We start from the raw sequence: 14,674 nt of genomic DNA on the forward strand, positions 1-14,674 counted from the left end.
ACCGCCCCCCCGGGTCCCCGGAGCCCCGGCCCCGGCCCCGCCCCGCGTCCCTTTCCAGCCCCTGCCTCAGGGCCCCCCTGTCCCTTCGCAGGGCATAACTGAGCACTAGGATTATGCCCTCTGGAAACGTCCCCCAAACACCCTCAAGTGACTCAGAACCTCCAGCTAGGCCAGCCCATGAGTACTTCTGAAACCTCAGTCAGAGCCAACAGGGTGGGCCCCAAAGTTTCCTAAAATCGGTTCTTCCAGGTAGGACTCTTAGGGCCAGTGGGAGTCGGTGAGGAGCAAAGAAGCCCAGGCACGTTGGGGAGCGACCTAGGGGGAGAAGAGTGTGTACGCTCAGGGAGAAGGGGGGGCGGGCGAGTCCCCACGCACTTGGGGGGCCCCTCCCAGAGCACACAGGTGCCAGTGGGGAGTGTGCATGGGAGGCGGAGGGGCTGGCAAGGCAACCTTCGGGTATGCGGGCCTAATGGCAAGGGGACAGGTTCCTGCCAGAACTGGCAGTAGATATGCGTGCCCCCCCCCCTCGCCCAAGGCTGGGTGCATGTCTGTTACTGGGGAGGGAGAGCTGGTGTTCCAGCCCAGAGCAAATGGGGGAGGTGTGTGAGCACATGGCAGGAGTCCAGCCCAGAGCAGACAGGACCATGGGCCATGCTCAAGGCTGAGCCCACCTCCACAAGGCTCCTTGAGTGGTCCCACCCCAGCAGCTTAGACAGCCTTCAGGACTGTCTGCCCCCTCCCACCCCCTTCCTCCGGAGGTCCCTCCGCCTGTTCCAGCCGTGGCTTGTACACATTTTCCGATTTCCTGTGAACCTCCGCCCAGCAGTGGCAGCTGGGTGACTCAGGACCCCGGTGGCCGGGCCCCCAGCTCCATGGGATCTTTGTTTGCTCAGGCCTTTGGCTCTGGCCCTCTCGCCTAGAGCCGCCAAAGGATTTCCTGAGCCCCACCCCTGCCCTCTGACGGCTGGGCCAGCAGGCACGGAGGCCTGGGGTGGGGGGTCCCTGAGGCCAGGGTGGCCACCCCTTCCACTGGGCTCAGGAGATGGAGACCAGAGAGGTAAGGTGGGAGCCCTGCAAGAGCCTGGAGGCCAGGGGCGGGACGGGGGGTGGGCATCATGGGCTGTGGTCAGTTTTGGCATGGGTTGATTTGAAATGGCCTCTGGGAAGGAGGTTTTACTCTTCCTTGCTCCAACCTGGGGTGAAGTCATGAGAAAGCCTACTTCCCCCTGGGAGCTGAGCTGGGAGTGGGCCCCTGAGACCTCCCCAGCCCCTCTCTGTGCTTCTGCTTTCCCACGTGGGGCACTGAGGCATCAAGGAAACAGCCCCGGCCTCTACTCAGGCCTCCGGCTGCCCTCTGACCTTGGGTGAATCCCTGGCCTCCCTTCTGGTCCCAAATCTTAGCCTGAACTCCATCCAGCCTCAGAGCAGCCTGAGGAAGTATGGCTGGCAGGGAGGGGCTGGTGCCCAAGAGGTGGTGGTGTCTGCTTCTCTGTGTTGTGATCTTGCGTGGACTACTTAACCTCTCTGTGTCTCAGTTTCTTCACCTGTAAAATGGGGTACTAACTATACCTATCTTATGGGGTTGTTGTCAGGACTGACAAGTTTAGGGGTGCAAACCTCGTAGGACAGGCCCGACAGCCAGGAGCACCACGTGAATGTTACCGACGTTTCCCTTCACCTTTCTCTCTAACGCAGTGGACAGGAGCCTGGGCTGCATAAACAGCTTTGGGTTTCCACCTGGCTTAGGAATACTACAGTTAGAGACACTTCCCAGACGCTGTGTGTCAGTCCTGGGTGCTGTCCATGCCTTCCTCCCTGTCTGTCTGTGGTGGCAGTGAGGACAGAGTGGCATGGCTCCTCTGCCATTCCACAGCCTGGGCCGGGCCAGCAGCCCCCCAAGGATGAGAAAGAGGTGATCCGTCGGGCCATCCAGAAGGAGCTGAAAATCAAGGAGGGTGTGGAGAACCTGCGGCGGGTGGCCACAGACCGCCGCCACCTGGGCCACGTGCAGCAGCTGCTACGCTCCTCCAACCGCCGTCTGGAGCAGCTGCATGGGGAGCTGCAGGAGCTGCACGCCCGCATCCTGCTGCCCGGGCCGGGGCCTGGCCCAGCTGGTGAGTGAGGGAGCAGTCTGGGCAGGCCCCCGGGGACAGGAGACGGCAGGCTGACCCAGCTCCTCAGCCTCGGCCCTGACCACTCTCAGAGCCTCCTCAGGTAGCCTCTGCCGGAGGGGAGGTGGGGGAGGAGATAGGTAGGCCACAGGTAAAGGGTTCATGCGCCCCATACTCCATGCACACAGAACCTGAGGCCACAGGACCCCGGCCTCCAGCAGAACAGCCAAGGGCCCGGCACCTGGAGGCTCTACAGAGGCAGCTGCAGGTGGAGCTAAAAATAAAGCAGGGGGCTGAGAACATGACCCACACTTATGCCAGTGGCACCCCCAAGGTAAGGCTCCTGGGCTCTCCTGGGGAGAGATTTGGCTCTCAGGTTATTAGGGGAGGTTCTGATCCAGCCTCTGTTCTGATAGGAAAATGCAACCCAGCCAGTGACCATATAGGGGAGATATGATCTTAACCCTTAGTCTGATGGGGGAGACATACTCGCAGGTGCCAGCTTGGTGGGGAAGACGTGGCTCGAACCCCTAGTCTAACAGAAGGCACAACACCAGTCTAATGGGGGAATCCCAGCCCAAGTTCACAGTCTAGGAGAGAAAGTTCAGCCCCAGGACCAACTTCTAGCACGGTGTGTGGAGCTCGCCCTCAGCCCCTGTCTGGTCTGATGGGAGAGGCTCTGCCCCAGACCTAGTCTGACAAGGGAGGCTAGTTCTCCATCTGGCCTCCTGGGGAAGACTTGGCTTCCGCCGTGCTCCGATGGGGGAAGCTTGGCTTCAGTCCCTGGTCTGACCAGGGAGGTTCTGCACTAGCATATGTCATGACCCCAAAGGGAAGGAAGCTCCTGGCAGCTGCCCAGCAGATGCTGCGGGACAGCCAGCTGAAGGTGGCCTTGCTGCGAATGAAGATCAGCAGCCTGGAGGCCAGTGGGTCCCCCGAGCCAGGTGAGGCCTTGAAGAGCGGGGACAGGCAGGACAAAGCAGGGCATGGGCCTGAGTGCTGACCCCATCCTCCAGGCCCTGAGCTGCTGGCAGAGGAGCTGAGGCACCGACTGCACATTGAGGCTGCTGTGGCCGAGGGTGCCAAGAACGTGGTGAAGCTGCTGGGTAGCCGGCGAACACAGGACCGCAAGGCGCTAGCCGAGGTGGGACCATGGCCCGCCCCCCCTGCTGCTCCTCTCTGAGGGTCTCTTCGTTCCTGTACCACCCTCCGCAGTGGCAGGAGGCACTGTGGACTGGCCGGGTGGGGTGGCAATGAGGAAACAGGAGGCGCATTCGGTCTAGACCTCATTGGGGATGTCTCCAGGTGGCCTGAGCCACTGTCCCCATCCCCTCATGCCCCATGGGCTGGTGTCCCCTCTGCAGGCTCAGGCCCAGCTCCAGGAGTCCTCCCAGAAGCTGGACCTCCTGCGGCTGGCCTTGGAGCGGCTGCTGGAGGGTCTGCCTCCTGCCCACCCGCTGCGCGGCAGAGTGGCCCGGGAGCTGCGGACTGCTGTGTCTGGGAACCCCCAGCCTTCAGGGACACTTGTGAAGCCCACCACCATGACAGGTAGCTAGGAGTCCCACTTCAGAGCTCTTCTTCCCTTCCAGAGAGGACCCTGAAACACAGTGGGGAAGACCTTTGGAGAACAGTTCCAGTCCTGCCCCACCCCCGCCCCCAGCTGTGTGACCTCGGGCAGCTGACATCCTTTCTCCAAACCTCAGCTTATCCATCTATAAAATGAGGGCGACAAAAGCACCTACTTCATAGGGTTGCTTTGAAAATTCAGTGAGTTGTTGCGTGTGAAGTGCCAAGCACTCTGCTGGCGTAGTCAGCACTTGATCAGTGAAGCTGTTATTTAAATGAGTAACCATGAAAATGCTTAAAGCACCAGAGTTAGGGAGCTCATGGCTCTGCAGGCCTGGGTACCCAGTCTGGGCAGTTTGGACTATTAGAAAGTCCTTTCTTCAAGCTGGGTCTGACTCCTTGTAGTGGCAGCCACATTGCAATCACCAAATAATCTGAGAGTGTCAACTTTGGAAGCCCTGAGCTTCCCACCTGGGACACAGTGCCACCTGAAGAGCCCAGTGCCTTCCTGCTGGGTGCTGGTGCAGGGGTAGATAGGCCACATCCCGCTGTGAACAGAGCTGAGAAGGGGAAGTACAGGGACTGGATGGGCCCCCTCACCTTGCCGTGGGGAATCAGAAATGCTTCCTGCAGGAGATGGTATCTGAGCTTGGCCTTGAAGGGCTTATGGGAGTTGGCCAAACGGACAAGTAGGGGAAACAGCTTGTCGAAAGGTCTAGAATTGAGCTACTTGGGGCCACCCGATATCCTGTCTCCTGGCTAAACCCCCAGTTCCCTGAGTTGTTCCTCCTAAGATGGTCTTTGAGCCTGGGCACTGCTTTTTTTTATGAGGTCTCTCAGAGTGTAACCCCCAGGCCTGGACTTCTTGAATGGTGCTCTTAGGCCCGGTTTATGTCCTTAAAAATACGAGAGGGATGAAACTTTAAGGGACGAAACTCTAGTGACCCTACAAATGAATCCACTTGGTTGGCAAAACAGTCTTTTACCTATTGTGGGAGGTGGAGCAGAATTTGGCCTCATTTCCACTGTACAGATGGGGAAACTGAGGCCCAGGGAGGAGGAGGGACAGGACAGGAAGCCAAGCTTCCTGTTCCCTAAGCTCTCACCCTTGCCACGGTGCTCTCCGGGCCGAGCAGCATGTCATCAAGAACTGTGGCTCCATACGGCCTGGCTGAGGTCTGAGTCTTGCTCCTCTGCCTGTGTGTCCCTACTGTCCCCAACGCATGGAGGGTCCTCACTGAGGTGGGGGTTGGCGCAGTCGGTCTGCCTTGAGGGTGGCAGATGGCTGCCAAGGCCTAACACGGGCAGGGTCTGGGTTCAGCCACCTCCAGGAGAAGGTGGCGTTCCTGGGGCTCCAGGCGCCCACTGGTAGTGTCAATGGGAGGGTGGCACCTGACAATGTTCCCCATCCCCCAACGCTCCCCACAGGGACGCTACAGGTCCGCCTCCTGGGCTGTGAGCAGCTGCTGACAGCTGTGCCCGGCCGTTCTCCCATGGCCACGCTGGCCGGGAGCCCCTCTCAGGGCTGGCTTCGGGGCAAGGCCAGGCAGCAGCGTGGTGGAAGCGAGCTGGCCAGTGAGTAGGGGGACATAGGGAGTTGGGGGGCAGCAAGGACCCTCACTCCTGGCCTGCCCTGAGCCCCAGCTCTGGCCCAACAGGCGAGGTGCTGGCTGTGCTGAAGGTGGACAATCGCATCGTGGGTCAGACGGGCTGGGGGCCAGTGGCCAAGCAGTCCTGGGATCAGGCCTTTGTCGTCCCCCTGGAGAGGGTGAGAATGGCCTCTGTGAGGCCAGGGGCGACCTTGGGCCACGGGGTTCAAGGCCGGCCAGGTAGGGGCTGGTGCCGCGCCCCACCCTCAACCTGGCCTCCCCGACGTAGGCCCGGGAGCTGGAGATCGGGGTGCGTTGGCGGGACTGGCGGCAGCTGTGCGGCGTGGCCTTCCTGCGGCTGGAGGACTTCCTGGACAATGCTTGTCATCAGCTCTCCCTCAGCCTGGTGCCACAGGGCCTGCTCTTCGCCCAGGTGCCCAGTGCCTCCTGCCTTCTGATCTTGTGGGCCCCTGGCTCCATCAGAGCTAAAAGGGCCTTCGAGACTGTGACCCACCTGTGCACAGGTGTGGAGAGTGAGGCCCAGAGGGAGGAGGTCTCCAAGAATGAAGGAATCCCGCACCCTCTCTGAGGACTTCACAGGAGTCTAGTGTCCTTGTCCTGCCTGCCTTGCCTCGCGTGTGACCCTGGACTAGCGCCTCTCCTCTCCGAGCCTCAGTTTCCCCACTGGTACCAATGAGAACATTGAACACATTTCTCTGGGCCCTTCTGAGTCTTGCATCACTGCTGTTGGAGGCTTCAGCTGGGATCCTGGAGGCAGAGGAGGTACCTGTGGAAGGTGGGGTAGGAGGGGACTGGCCTTCAGCCCTGCCTCCCTCCCCTGCAGGTGACCTTCTGTGACCCTGTCATTGAGAGAAGGCCCCGGCTGCAGAGGCAGAAACGCATTTTTTCTAAACGCAGAGGTATGGACAGCAGAGGGTTTTGTGTGTAGGGGACAGGGCAGGGGTGTCAGGGGGGACCCAGGACTGAACCCTTCTTTTGCTCCAGGTCAGGACTTCCTGAGGGCTTCCCAGATGAACCTCAGCATGGCGGCCTGGGGGCGCTTAGTCATGAACCTGCTGCCCCCTTGCAGCTCCCCAAGCACGATCAGCCCCCCTAAAGGGTGCCCCCAGACCCCGGCCACACCCCGGGGGGCCACCAACCCTGCGTCGCCCAGGTGAGAGCCACCTCGCCCCAGACCGCCTGCTTCTCTTCAGCGTCCCCCTCTCCACGTGCCATCAGCGTCCATCTTTCTGTCCCTGTCGCCTGCCCTGACTCTCTGTCTGTTTCTCGGTATGGCCGTGTATCCATCTGCCCGGCTATTCCATCGGCCTGTGCCTCATCATGCACCTGCTTCCTCCCCACAGTAATTTCCCCCCCAAGAAGACCACCTTGGGAGACGAGATGAGGCCTCCACCCAAGCCCCCACGCCTCTACCTACTCCAGGAGCCAACCCCTGAGGAGATGCCGGTGAGTGGGGGCTGGTAGCCTTGGGGGTGCTGGGGTGGCCGTGGCGGGGCTGGAGGGAGGGAGGAAGGGAGCCCTGCTCTGCCCTGAGCCCCTCTGCCCTCACAGCGTTCCAAACGCCCCCACATGGAGCTCAGGACTCGACTCGGGTCGTCTTTACCAGCCTCAGCCACCAGGTACCCTTCAGGCTCACTTCTTGTCTGAGACATTATCTACTGTAGTGTGTCCATTGCTACGTCACCCAGTGGCTCCTTGGCATAGTCGCTGGCTCGCTCTCAGGTTCTTGCCCTCTGAACTCACGTTATTGAGCTCCAGCTGTATGCCAGACTAGGCAACTGCTGTCCTGGGAGCCCCCACCCAGGCTCGCCAGCCCCATATGTGGGGACAGCCCAGGACTGGGCATGGAGGGTTCGGAGCGGCTCTTGGTGGAGGCCCAGCCCTTGTCCCGGGGACTTCCTGTGTCCTGTCTCTTGCAGGAAGACCCCCCGGCTTCAGGACTTTCGCTGCTTGGCTGTGCTGGGCCGGGGACACTTCGGGAAGGTAGCGGCCTGAGGAGGGCACAGTGGAGGGGGGAGGGCATCCCTGAGCGCTTTGGCTAGGAGGACACTGTGATCTGTGGGGTAGGGGGTGAGGCAAGGCTCCCCTGTACTCCCCAGCTGGGACCCAACCTCTCTCTGGTCCCCAGGTCCTTCTGGTTCAGTTCAAGGGGACGGGGAAATACTACGCCATCAAAGCGCTGAAGAAGCAGGAGGTGCTGAGTCGGGACGAGATAGAGAGGTGTGTGGTGACACCATGGGGCGCCTGGCCCTGGAGGGTGCCCAGGAGGGCTGGCTGGGGTTGGTGGTACCAGAGGGCAGCAGAATGTTCCCGGGCTTTGAAGAGGTGGCTCTGGGGCCCAGCCAGGCCTAGGTTCTCTTTCAAGTACCTGTGGTTGTTAACGGCCTGCATTTGGGCAGGTCCCCTCTTATCTCTGTACCTCAGTGTCTTCATCTGTAAAATGGGATAGTGGTGGTTGTGCAGGTTCAGTGACCCACGTGAGCCTCTGATACATAGAAACCATCGCCCTACCTGTGTGGCACTTTGACTGAAGACCCAGCGAGCCCGGGGTGTCATGTGGGTGGCAGGGCACGGCCAGCAGAGGTTTTCCTTCCCTCTAAACCCCTTGCAGCCTGTACTGCGAGAAGCGGATCCTGGAGGCTGTGGGCTGCACGGGGCACCCTTTCCTGCTCTCCCTCCTCGCCTGCTTCCAGACCTCCAGCCACGCCTGCTTCGTGACTGAGTTTGCACCGGGTGGCGACCTCATGATGCAGATCCATGAGGACGTCTTCCCCGAGCCCCAGGCCCGGTGGGTTCCCATCCTTCTTGTTTGCCTCTTCCAGCAAGGCTCCCTGCCTCCCTGTCCCCGGCCCCCTTCACCCTGCTTCCTCCAGGGCCCCTGTCAGCAGAAGAGCAGGGAGTCGAGGAGGCCTTGGTTAAATCCTGGGTATCAACTCTCACAACATGTGTGACCTTGGGGCTCAGTTTACGAAGCTGTGAATTGCATTAATGACCATTTCATAGGCTTGTTGCATAGGTAAGTATAACATTGATGAGTTGCCGAGCACGGGGACCGGTGAATAGTGACTGGTGGCTGGAGTTATTTCTTGCCCATCAGGGCTCTGAAGTCTGGGCTCATATACCAGTTCTGCCACTAGCTGTGTGACTCTGGGTATGTCACTTACGTGGAGTCTCAGATCCTCATTTGAAAAATGGGCATAATGAGTACCAACTGCAGGTTGCTGGGAGAAGAATGCGTGAGAACACTCAGCATCCTCCCTAGCACAACCTAAGTGCCCAGGAGGGGCAGGTCATTGGCAGGCAGCAAACTCGGGGTAACCCTGGGGCCATTGTCTGGAGGAACCCCCCAGCCTCACCCCCGCCCTCCACCCGCAGCATGAAACATCCCAGTCTCCCACCCACATCTGACTCTGGCTGGGACATCTGGGGTCCCAAGGCCATGGCCATCCTGGTACCTCCCTGCCCTCCCCCTGCTCTCCTGGGTCCAAACTCCCCTCTACGCCACCCCTCCAGGTTCTACCTGGCCTGTGTGGTCCTGGGGCTGCAGTTCTTACACGAGAAGAAGATCATTTACAGGTAACTTGCCCCTGAGATGCTGGGAGTGTGGGCAAAGGAGCAGGTGCTGCCTTCCTCCAGGGCCACTGTTCCCAGGGCCTTTTTCATCTGCCCCTCACCCTCAGGGACCTTAAGTTGGATAATCTTCTGCTCGACGCCCAAGGTTTCGTGAAGATTGCGGACTTTGGGCTGTGTAAGGAAGGTGGGTGTCTCCTGTCCAGGATCCCATGTCCTCCAGCCTTCCTCACCTAGTCCAGGCCAGCAGGATGGTGGGCAAGTGGCATCTGCCAGGAAATCTCCCCGCCCCCACCCTCATTCCAGGGACCAGCTGACATATTGGTGCCTCCTTCCCATCCCTAGGAGCTTAGAGTCGTAGCCTGCTCTTGGCTCCAGGGAGAGCTTGTGCTTGGAGCTGGGAGAGGGCACTGAGTTCTGCTTTCTTCGTGACCTTGGCATGTGAACTTGGCTGAGACTCAGCTCCCTCCTCCGTCAGATTGCATAAAAATTGTTCCCACCTCCTAGGGGGCAAGGCTTGGCATGGAATTCGGCACATTGGGTCATAAGGGTTGGCTGTTGGTTCTTACAACCACAGAGGTTATTGTGGACGAGACACACTGAACCAGCATTGGTGTGCATGTTGGTTTATAGGGATCGGCTTTGGGGACCGGACAAGCACCTTTTGCGGCACCCCGGAGTTCCTGGCCCCCGAGGTGCTGACCCAGGAGGCCTACACACGGGCCGTGGACTGGTGGGGGCTGGGTGTGCTGCTGTATGAGATGCTGGTGGGTGAGGTGAGTGCTGGACCAGGGCTGCCCGGGGCTTCTCGGTTGGTGTGTGGTGGGGGTAGCCCATGCACCTGCTGAGCCCCCGCCCCTGCAGTGCCCGTTCCCAGGGGATACTGAGGAGGAGGTGTTTGAGTGCATCGTCAATGCGGATGCCCCATATCCTCGTTTTCTGTCGGTGCAAGGCCTCGAGCTCCTTCAGAAGGTAATCACTGCAGAGTCCAGGGCTGGGCCAGACAGCTGCCGTGGCTCACGAGCAGCCCTGTCGCCGCCCGCCCTTGGGGCCCTGTGCCCCAGCCTGCTTGGGGTACTTGGGGAGGCGGCAGTGCCTGGGGTCACGTGCCCTCAGTGAGCACCTGTCCTCTTGCCCAGCTCCTCCAGAAGTGCCCGGAGAAGCGCCTGGGGGCTGGTGAGCAGGACGCCGAGGAGATAAAGACGCAGCCTTTCTTCAGGGTTAGTGGCCAGGCCTGCAGTGGTCCCAGACACCTGGCGCAGTGGGAGGTTTTGAGGGACGTGTGGGTTGCCATTCCTGTCATGTCATCTCAGGCGCCTCTGCCCTTGTCCCCAGACCACCGACTGGCAGGCCCTGCTCGCCCGTGCTGTCCGGCCTCCCTTTGCGCCCACCCTCTGTGGCCCTACGGACCTGCGCTACTTCGAGGGCGAGTTCACGGGGTTGCCGCCTGCCCTGACCCCGCCTGACCCCCGCAGCCCCCTCACTGCCCGCCAGCAGGCTGCCTTCCGCCACTTCGACTTTGTGTCAGAGCAATTCTTGGAGCCCTGAGGGCTTCTCCTGGGGTCCCTGTCCCCTGCCTCCCCAGACCGTTAGAGCCTCACTCGCCCACCTGATGCCGGCTGTGCATCCTGCCCTGGAGGTGCAGGCCTTGCTTGGCATCTACCAGCCCCTGGGACCCGAGGCGGTGGCCATGGGGCTGCTGTCGAGGGCTTGGCTCAGTCACACCCACCGAGTGACTCCTATCCAGACCTGCACCAGAAAGGGTGGCACAGCGAGGAGTGGTCTGTTTTGTTTTTTAATACTTGACTTGCTTTATGGATTATTAAATATATAAAACTGTGCACTGGAGGCCTTCTGCTTTAGAAGCCTGTGCGTTGGTGCCGCAGCCCCCACAGGTCCTCTTCCTCCCCTTCTTTCTTCGGAGGCAGGACTGCCCACCGAGGCAAGGCTTCTGTCATCTCTTCTCTGAGGCCTGGGAGGAGTGGGCAGAAACGAGAAGCCCGAGGCCCCTGGGGGCGGCCCTCGCAGTTTTCAGGCTGGAGATGGTGGCCGTGCCTCCTGTGCCCCTAAGCAGCCTGGCTGCTGCTCTCTTCCTCATCCTCCCCGGCCCAGAGGGTCTCCCAGGACCCCGAGGGCCAGCCGCAGAAGAAGTGGGCCAGGTTGCGAGTCAGGCCACGGTCGAAGGGGTTGCCAGGGCGCTGGCGGAGGTAGGCAATGCGGTGCGAGGAGATGAACTCCCAGGTGGTGGTGTTGCTGGCCACCAGGTAGAGGTGTGAGGCCAGGAGCAGGCTGGCCGCCAACGAGAAGAGGGAGAGCAGCAGGAAGGTGGCGAACAGGAGCCCGCTGGACCGCAGCCACAGCCCCCAGGGCTGGAAGAACCGGAGGCCAGACCTGTGGAGCGGCATAGGGATGGGGGCCCGGAGCTGGGGGAGGGCAGGGGCACCCCAGGGAGCCCAGCTGGGCAGGCCATTTGGAAGAGGGTCCGAGGCCCATGAAAAGGAAGCCCTAGCTCTCTACACACCTTGTGGGCCCGTGCTGCTCACCCGCCCCCCACACCCCGGGCGGTGGCACAACCCACCATGCCAGGTACAGGCCCCACAGAAGCACCACCAGCTGTAGTGCCAGGTAGGCCACGAAGAGCGGGTGGTTGCGCTCCCCCACACAGTTCTCCATCCAGGGGCAGTGGTGGTCGTAGCGGCGGACACAGCGACGACACTCACGGCAATGGCGGGCCCGCAGGGGCTGCTGTGGGCACGGAGGGAGTCGAGCTCAACGCTGGCTCCCCTCTGGACCCAACAATGAGGGAAGGGGTGAGGGAAGGTTGGGGCCTGAATCTGGGAGGCCTTCCTGGAGGGGTGAGGCCAAGGCACCGGGGCAGGAGGTCAAGAGCCCCGACCCCTCCCAGGAGGTTCCTGCATCACCCACCAGCACCATGCAGTATCTGCAGCGCCGAAGGGGGATGGCCGGAGGAACCATGGCTGTCTGCTCCTCCTTGACTTCCTCCTGAAAATGAGCGACAGGGCATAAGATGGGGTCCCCTTGGGAGGCAGATGACACTGGTGGGTGTCTCCCTTGGAGGCCAGCTTAGCTCTAGGTGTGTACATTGTGGGGCCCACGCCATGAGTGATGGAGATGGTGGAGTAGGGCAGAGTGCCCGGAGCGAGAAAGGCTGTGTGACCTTTGCCAGTTGCTTTCCCTCTCTGTGCCTTGGCAATTTCCTCATTGTAGGATGGGGTTCCAGGGCTGGCAAGAGTATTCACTGAGATGCCCCAGGAAAGCCTTCCACATAGAGCCTGGCATGAGACTGTTACTGGGGCCTCGGGTCCACCATTGATGGGAGGAGGGGTTCAGGCCCCTAGGGGCCCCCTGGTTACCTGGGGCTGGGGCTGGATGTTCACGTAGCCTGGGTCCATGAGTGACACGGCCAGGTAGAGCAGCAGGGAGCCCAGCACAAGCAGCAGAAAGGTGAGGGGCAGGAGCAGCTCCCCCTGCTCTTCCCACTGCCGCAACGCTGGAGAGGCGGGAGGAGGAGAGTGAGGCAGGGGCCCGGGTGAAGGGGAGGGTGTGTGGGGGAAGGCGCATGGGGAGGGGACAGCTGGAGGTGGGGGTGTGTCCCTGGCTGAGCGAAGGCCTGGAGATGGGGTTCGATGAGATGGGGTGAGGGTATAGGAGGGAGAAGTTCAGAGCTAGCAAAACAAACAAAAAAAGCAGTTCATCTGCACTTTCTCTGGAGGGCAACAAAGAATCATACAAGGTTTTAGGGTCAGAATGTTGCTGGAAACACTCCCAGTGGAGAGAAGATGGATCAGAGGGGAAGCCTGAAGAGGCCTATCCAGGAGGGAGGCTGGGCAAGGGCACAGGAAGGAAGGGTGGAGAGGAGGGGATGGACAAATGGGGATTAGGGGGTGAAGGGGCCAGACTTAACTGGATGTGAGGGAGAAGAAGGAGGGGTCCCTGCCTTTGGCGCCATGATGGTGAGAGATTAGCCAGGCCTGAGATGCCCATGAGACAGAGACAGGAGGGCGGGGCCGGCAGGCTTGGATGCTGAGATGCTGCTGAGAGGACCATGAGGGTGGCCCAGGTCAGGAAGGGTCCAGCCCATGGAGATGACTGAGGATTTGCTGGGTGGAGGTAGGGGGCTGCGGTGTGAGGCGCATGAAACAGCAGAGTGTGAACAACGCTGGTGCCCCTTGGTTATTAAAGGTAGTGGAGAAGGAAAGGGGTTGGGGGTGCTTTCTGATGGGGAGACTGAGCAGGAGTTTTAGGCTAAAGAGTGAAGACGGTGGAGGAAACTTGAGATGGGTCTTAGGCGGAAAGTGAGAACGCCCACAGTCCAGGGGCTGAGGCTGGAGCAAGGAGGGAGGGGCAGGGGCTGCTGCGGGTGGCAGTGAGGGAGGGTGAGAACTTGTGCTGGAGGTGGCCTGTGGCAGGTAAAGCAGAGAGGGATGGAAGTGGGGGTGGGTCAGTGGGGTGAACGGGGGCTACCAGGGCAAGAAGCGAGGATGGGGACACAGGGGACAGGCCACTCCCCTATGGGGTTTTCTCTTGCCTGGGGGTGAGGAACCTGGGCTTTGGCAGCTGGTGGCCCTGGGGCTGGGTGGAATGCCTGTCCTGAATTTAGCTGATCCTCAGAATCTTACAGAGTGAAGATTAGGAGTTAATTCCTGGGAAGGATCGGGTGGGTCCTGGGATCAGGGGAGATGGGGGCTCCAGTAGGTCGTTGGATCTGGTGGGCACCGCACGGGGCTTGGGATGGACAGGGCATCTGACAGGGAGCAGGAAGATGCTGGGATTAATTCGGGCATCACTGGGCATTAGGCGGAAAGCAGGTGGCTCTTGGAAGGACAGCTGGAGAAGGCCTCAGGAGCTGGCGGAGATGGGGTGAATCCCAGGGTCTCTGGGGCTTCGGCAGGGAACCCAGAAAGACTCAGGCGTCTGGGGAACCACGAAGGATTGGGTGGGTCTGGGGTCGTGCGGTATCCGGCTCACCGGTATCGTGCAGGAAGAGCACCAGCGTGATCCCCCAGGTCAGCACCGTGTGCCCGGTCCGTACCAGAACCCCAGGGTTGAAGAGCGCCCAGGGTGCCATCGCCTTGGCCCCCGGCCCCACCCGGAAGAAGCGCCCAGAGGGGCGGGCTCTCCGAGGGATTGGGGCCGCGGCCACCTGAGGATTGGTGGATCCTGGAGGTGGGCGGGGCCGGATTGGGCTAGGGAGGCTGCCTATTGGATGGCAGCTGCAGCCGAGTAGGCCCTCGAGCCAACAGGTGCCTGAAGAGGTTGGAGGCGGGGCCGGCGCGCGCGCAGCCGGTTACTTCCCCACCCCCAGCCCCCACCAGCCAGGTAACTTTGGAAAGCCGAGGAGCAGGCGGCAGTCTTGATGACCTGGATCTGAGCTCCCAGTCCCACGGCCTCGCGCATGCGTGCGGTTCCCTGGGCGCTTCAAAGATGCAGGTATTTGTTGTGACTCTAGGTTGAACTGTGGCCGATTCAAAGATGTGATGACTGACGCTTCTCCCGAGGTTGCTTCGTGGTGACACCCTTACCTTCTTACTCTTCATTTTCAGGTATTGCAAACAGGACGAGAGCAAAGTGTTTGTGGTGCAGATTCTAGCTATGAGGGGGCCAACATGGGTCAGGGTCAGAAATACCAGCACTGCTCTTTCCTGCCTGGGTGAGCTTGGGAAAGTTACTGAACCACTCTGAACTCTATTTTCTGTCTAAATAATAATGATTATAGTACCCTCCTCTTAAGGTGTTTGGGAGGATTAAATAATGGAAATACAGTGACTAGCACAGAACTAAGCCAACACCTACACC

At 60.6% G+C, this 14,674-nt stretch overlaps 2 protein-coding genes across 8 annotated transcripts in view; one reads left to right on the top strand and one right to left on the bottom strand.

Moving 5' to 3' along the window:
* The window catches only part of PKN3 (protein kinase N3), a 14,176-nt gene extending 3,478 nt beyond the window's left edge, over positions 1-10,698 (top strand). The window contains exons 2-23 of one of the 5 annotated variants that reach the window (XM_015594249.2): positions 92-249; positions 1,874-2,114; positions 2,300-2,445; positions 2,944-3,055; positions 3,128-3,255; positions 3,476-3,659; positions 5,106-5,252; positions 5,336-5,445; positions 5,556-5,699; positions 6,111-6,186; positions 6,272-6,440; positions 6,631-6,733; positions 6,839-6,906; positions 7,207-7,270; positions 7,416-7,507; positions 7,899-8,075; positions 8,663-8,863; positions 8,968-9,044; positions 9,491-9,633; positions 9,722-9,829; positions 9,997-10,077; positions 10,193-10,698. In XM_015594249.2, coding sequence (XP_015449735.1) covers positions 2,413-2,445; positions 2,944-3,055; positions 3,128-3,255; positions 3,476-3,659; positions 5,106-5,252; positions 5,336-5,445; positions 5,556-5,699; positions 6,111-6,186; positions 6,272-6,440; positions 6,631-6,733; positions 6,839-6,906; positions 7,207-7,270; positions 7,416-7,507; positions 7,899-8,075; positions 8,663-8,863; positions 8,968-9,044; positions 9,491-9,633; positions 9,722-9,829; positions 9,997-10,077; positions 10,193-10,405 — 2,430 coding nt within the window. In that variant the 5' untranslated portion in view covers positions 92-249; positions 1,874-2,114; positions 2,300-2,412 and the 3' untranslated portion in view covers positions 10,406-10,698. Of the gene's footprint in view, positions 1-91; positions 250-1,873; positions 2,215-2,299; positions 2,446-2,943; positions 3,056-3,127; positions 3,256-3,475; positions 3,660-5,105; positions 5,253-5,335; positions 5,446-5,555; positions 5,700-6,110; positions 6,187-6,271; positions 6,441-6,630; positions 6,734-6,838; positions 6,907-7,206; positions 7,271-7,415; positions 7,508-7,898; positions 8,076-8,662; positions 8,864-8,967; positions 9,045-9,490; positions 9,634-9,721; positions 9,830-9,996; positions 10,078-10,192 lie in introns of those variants that run through there. The other 4 variants (XM_015594245.2, XM_015594250.2, XM_006918027.3 and 1 more) reach the window with 4 other exon arrangements.
* Positions 10,640-13,991, bottom strand: ZDHHC12 (zinc finger DHHC-type containing 12). 3 transcript variants are annotated; one of them, XM_015594252.2, is made up of 5 exons: positions 13,847-13,991; positions 12,232-12,368; positions 11,783-11,860; positions 11,436-11,599; positions 10,640-11,248 (listed from the first exon to the last, which is right to left on the bottom strand). In XM_015594252.2, exons 1-5 carry the CDS (start codon positions 13,944-13,946, stop codon positions 10,924-10,926), a joined length of 804 nt encoding a protein of 267 aa, XP_015449738.1. In that variant the 5' UTR covers positions 13,947-13,991; the 3' UTR covers positions 10,640-10,923. The 3 variants fall into 3 exon arrangements, with proteins under 3 accessions (XP_015449738.1, XP_006918088.1, XP_024906887.1); XM_006918026.3 differs by having other exon boundaries at positions 11,436-11,602; XM_025051119.1 differs by having other exon boundaries at positions 11,025-11,226; positions 11,436-11,602.
* Between the last annotated feature and the right edge of the window lie 683 nt (positions 13,992-14,674).

The sequence above is a fragment of the Pteropus alecto genome, unplaced genomic scaffold, assembly GCF_000325575.1.
Source record: "Pteropus alecto unplaced genomic scaffold, ASM32557v1 scaffold67, whole genome shotgun sequence".
Classification (NCBI taxonomy): domain Eukaryota; kingdom Metazoa; phylum Chordata; class Mammalia; order Chiroptera; family Pteropodidae; genus Pteropus; species Pteropus alecto.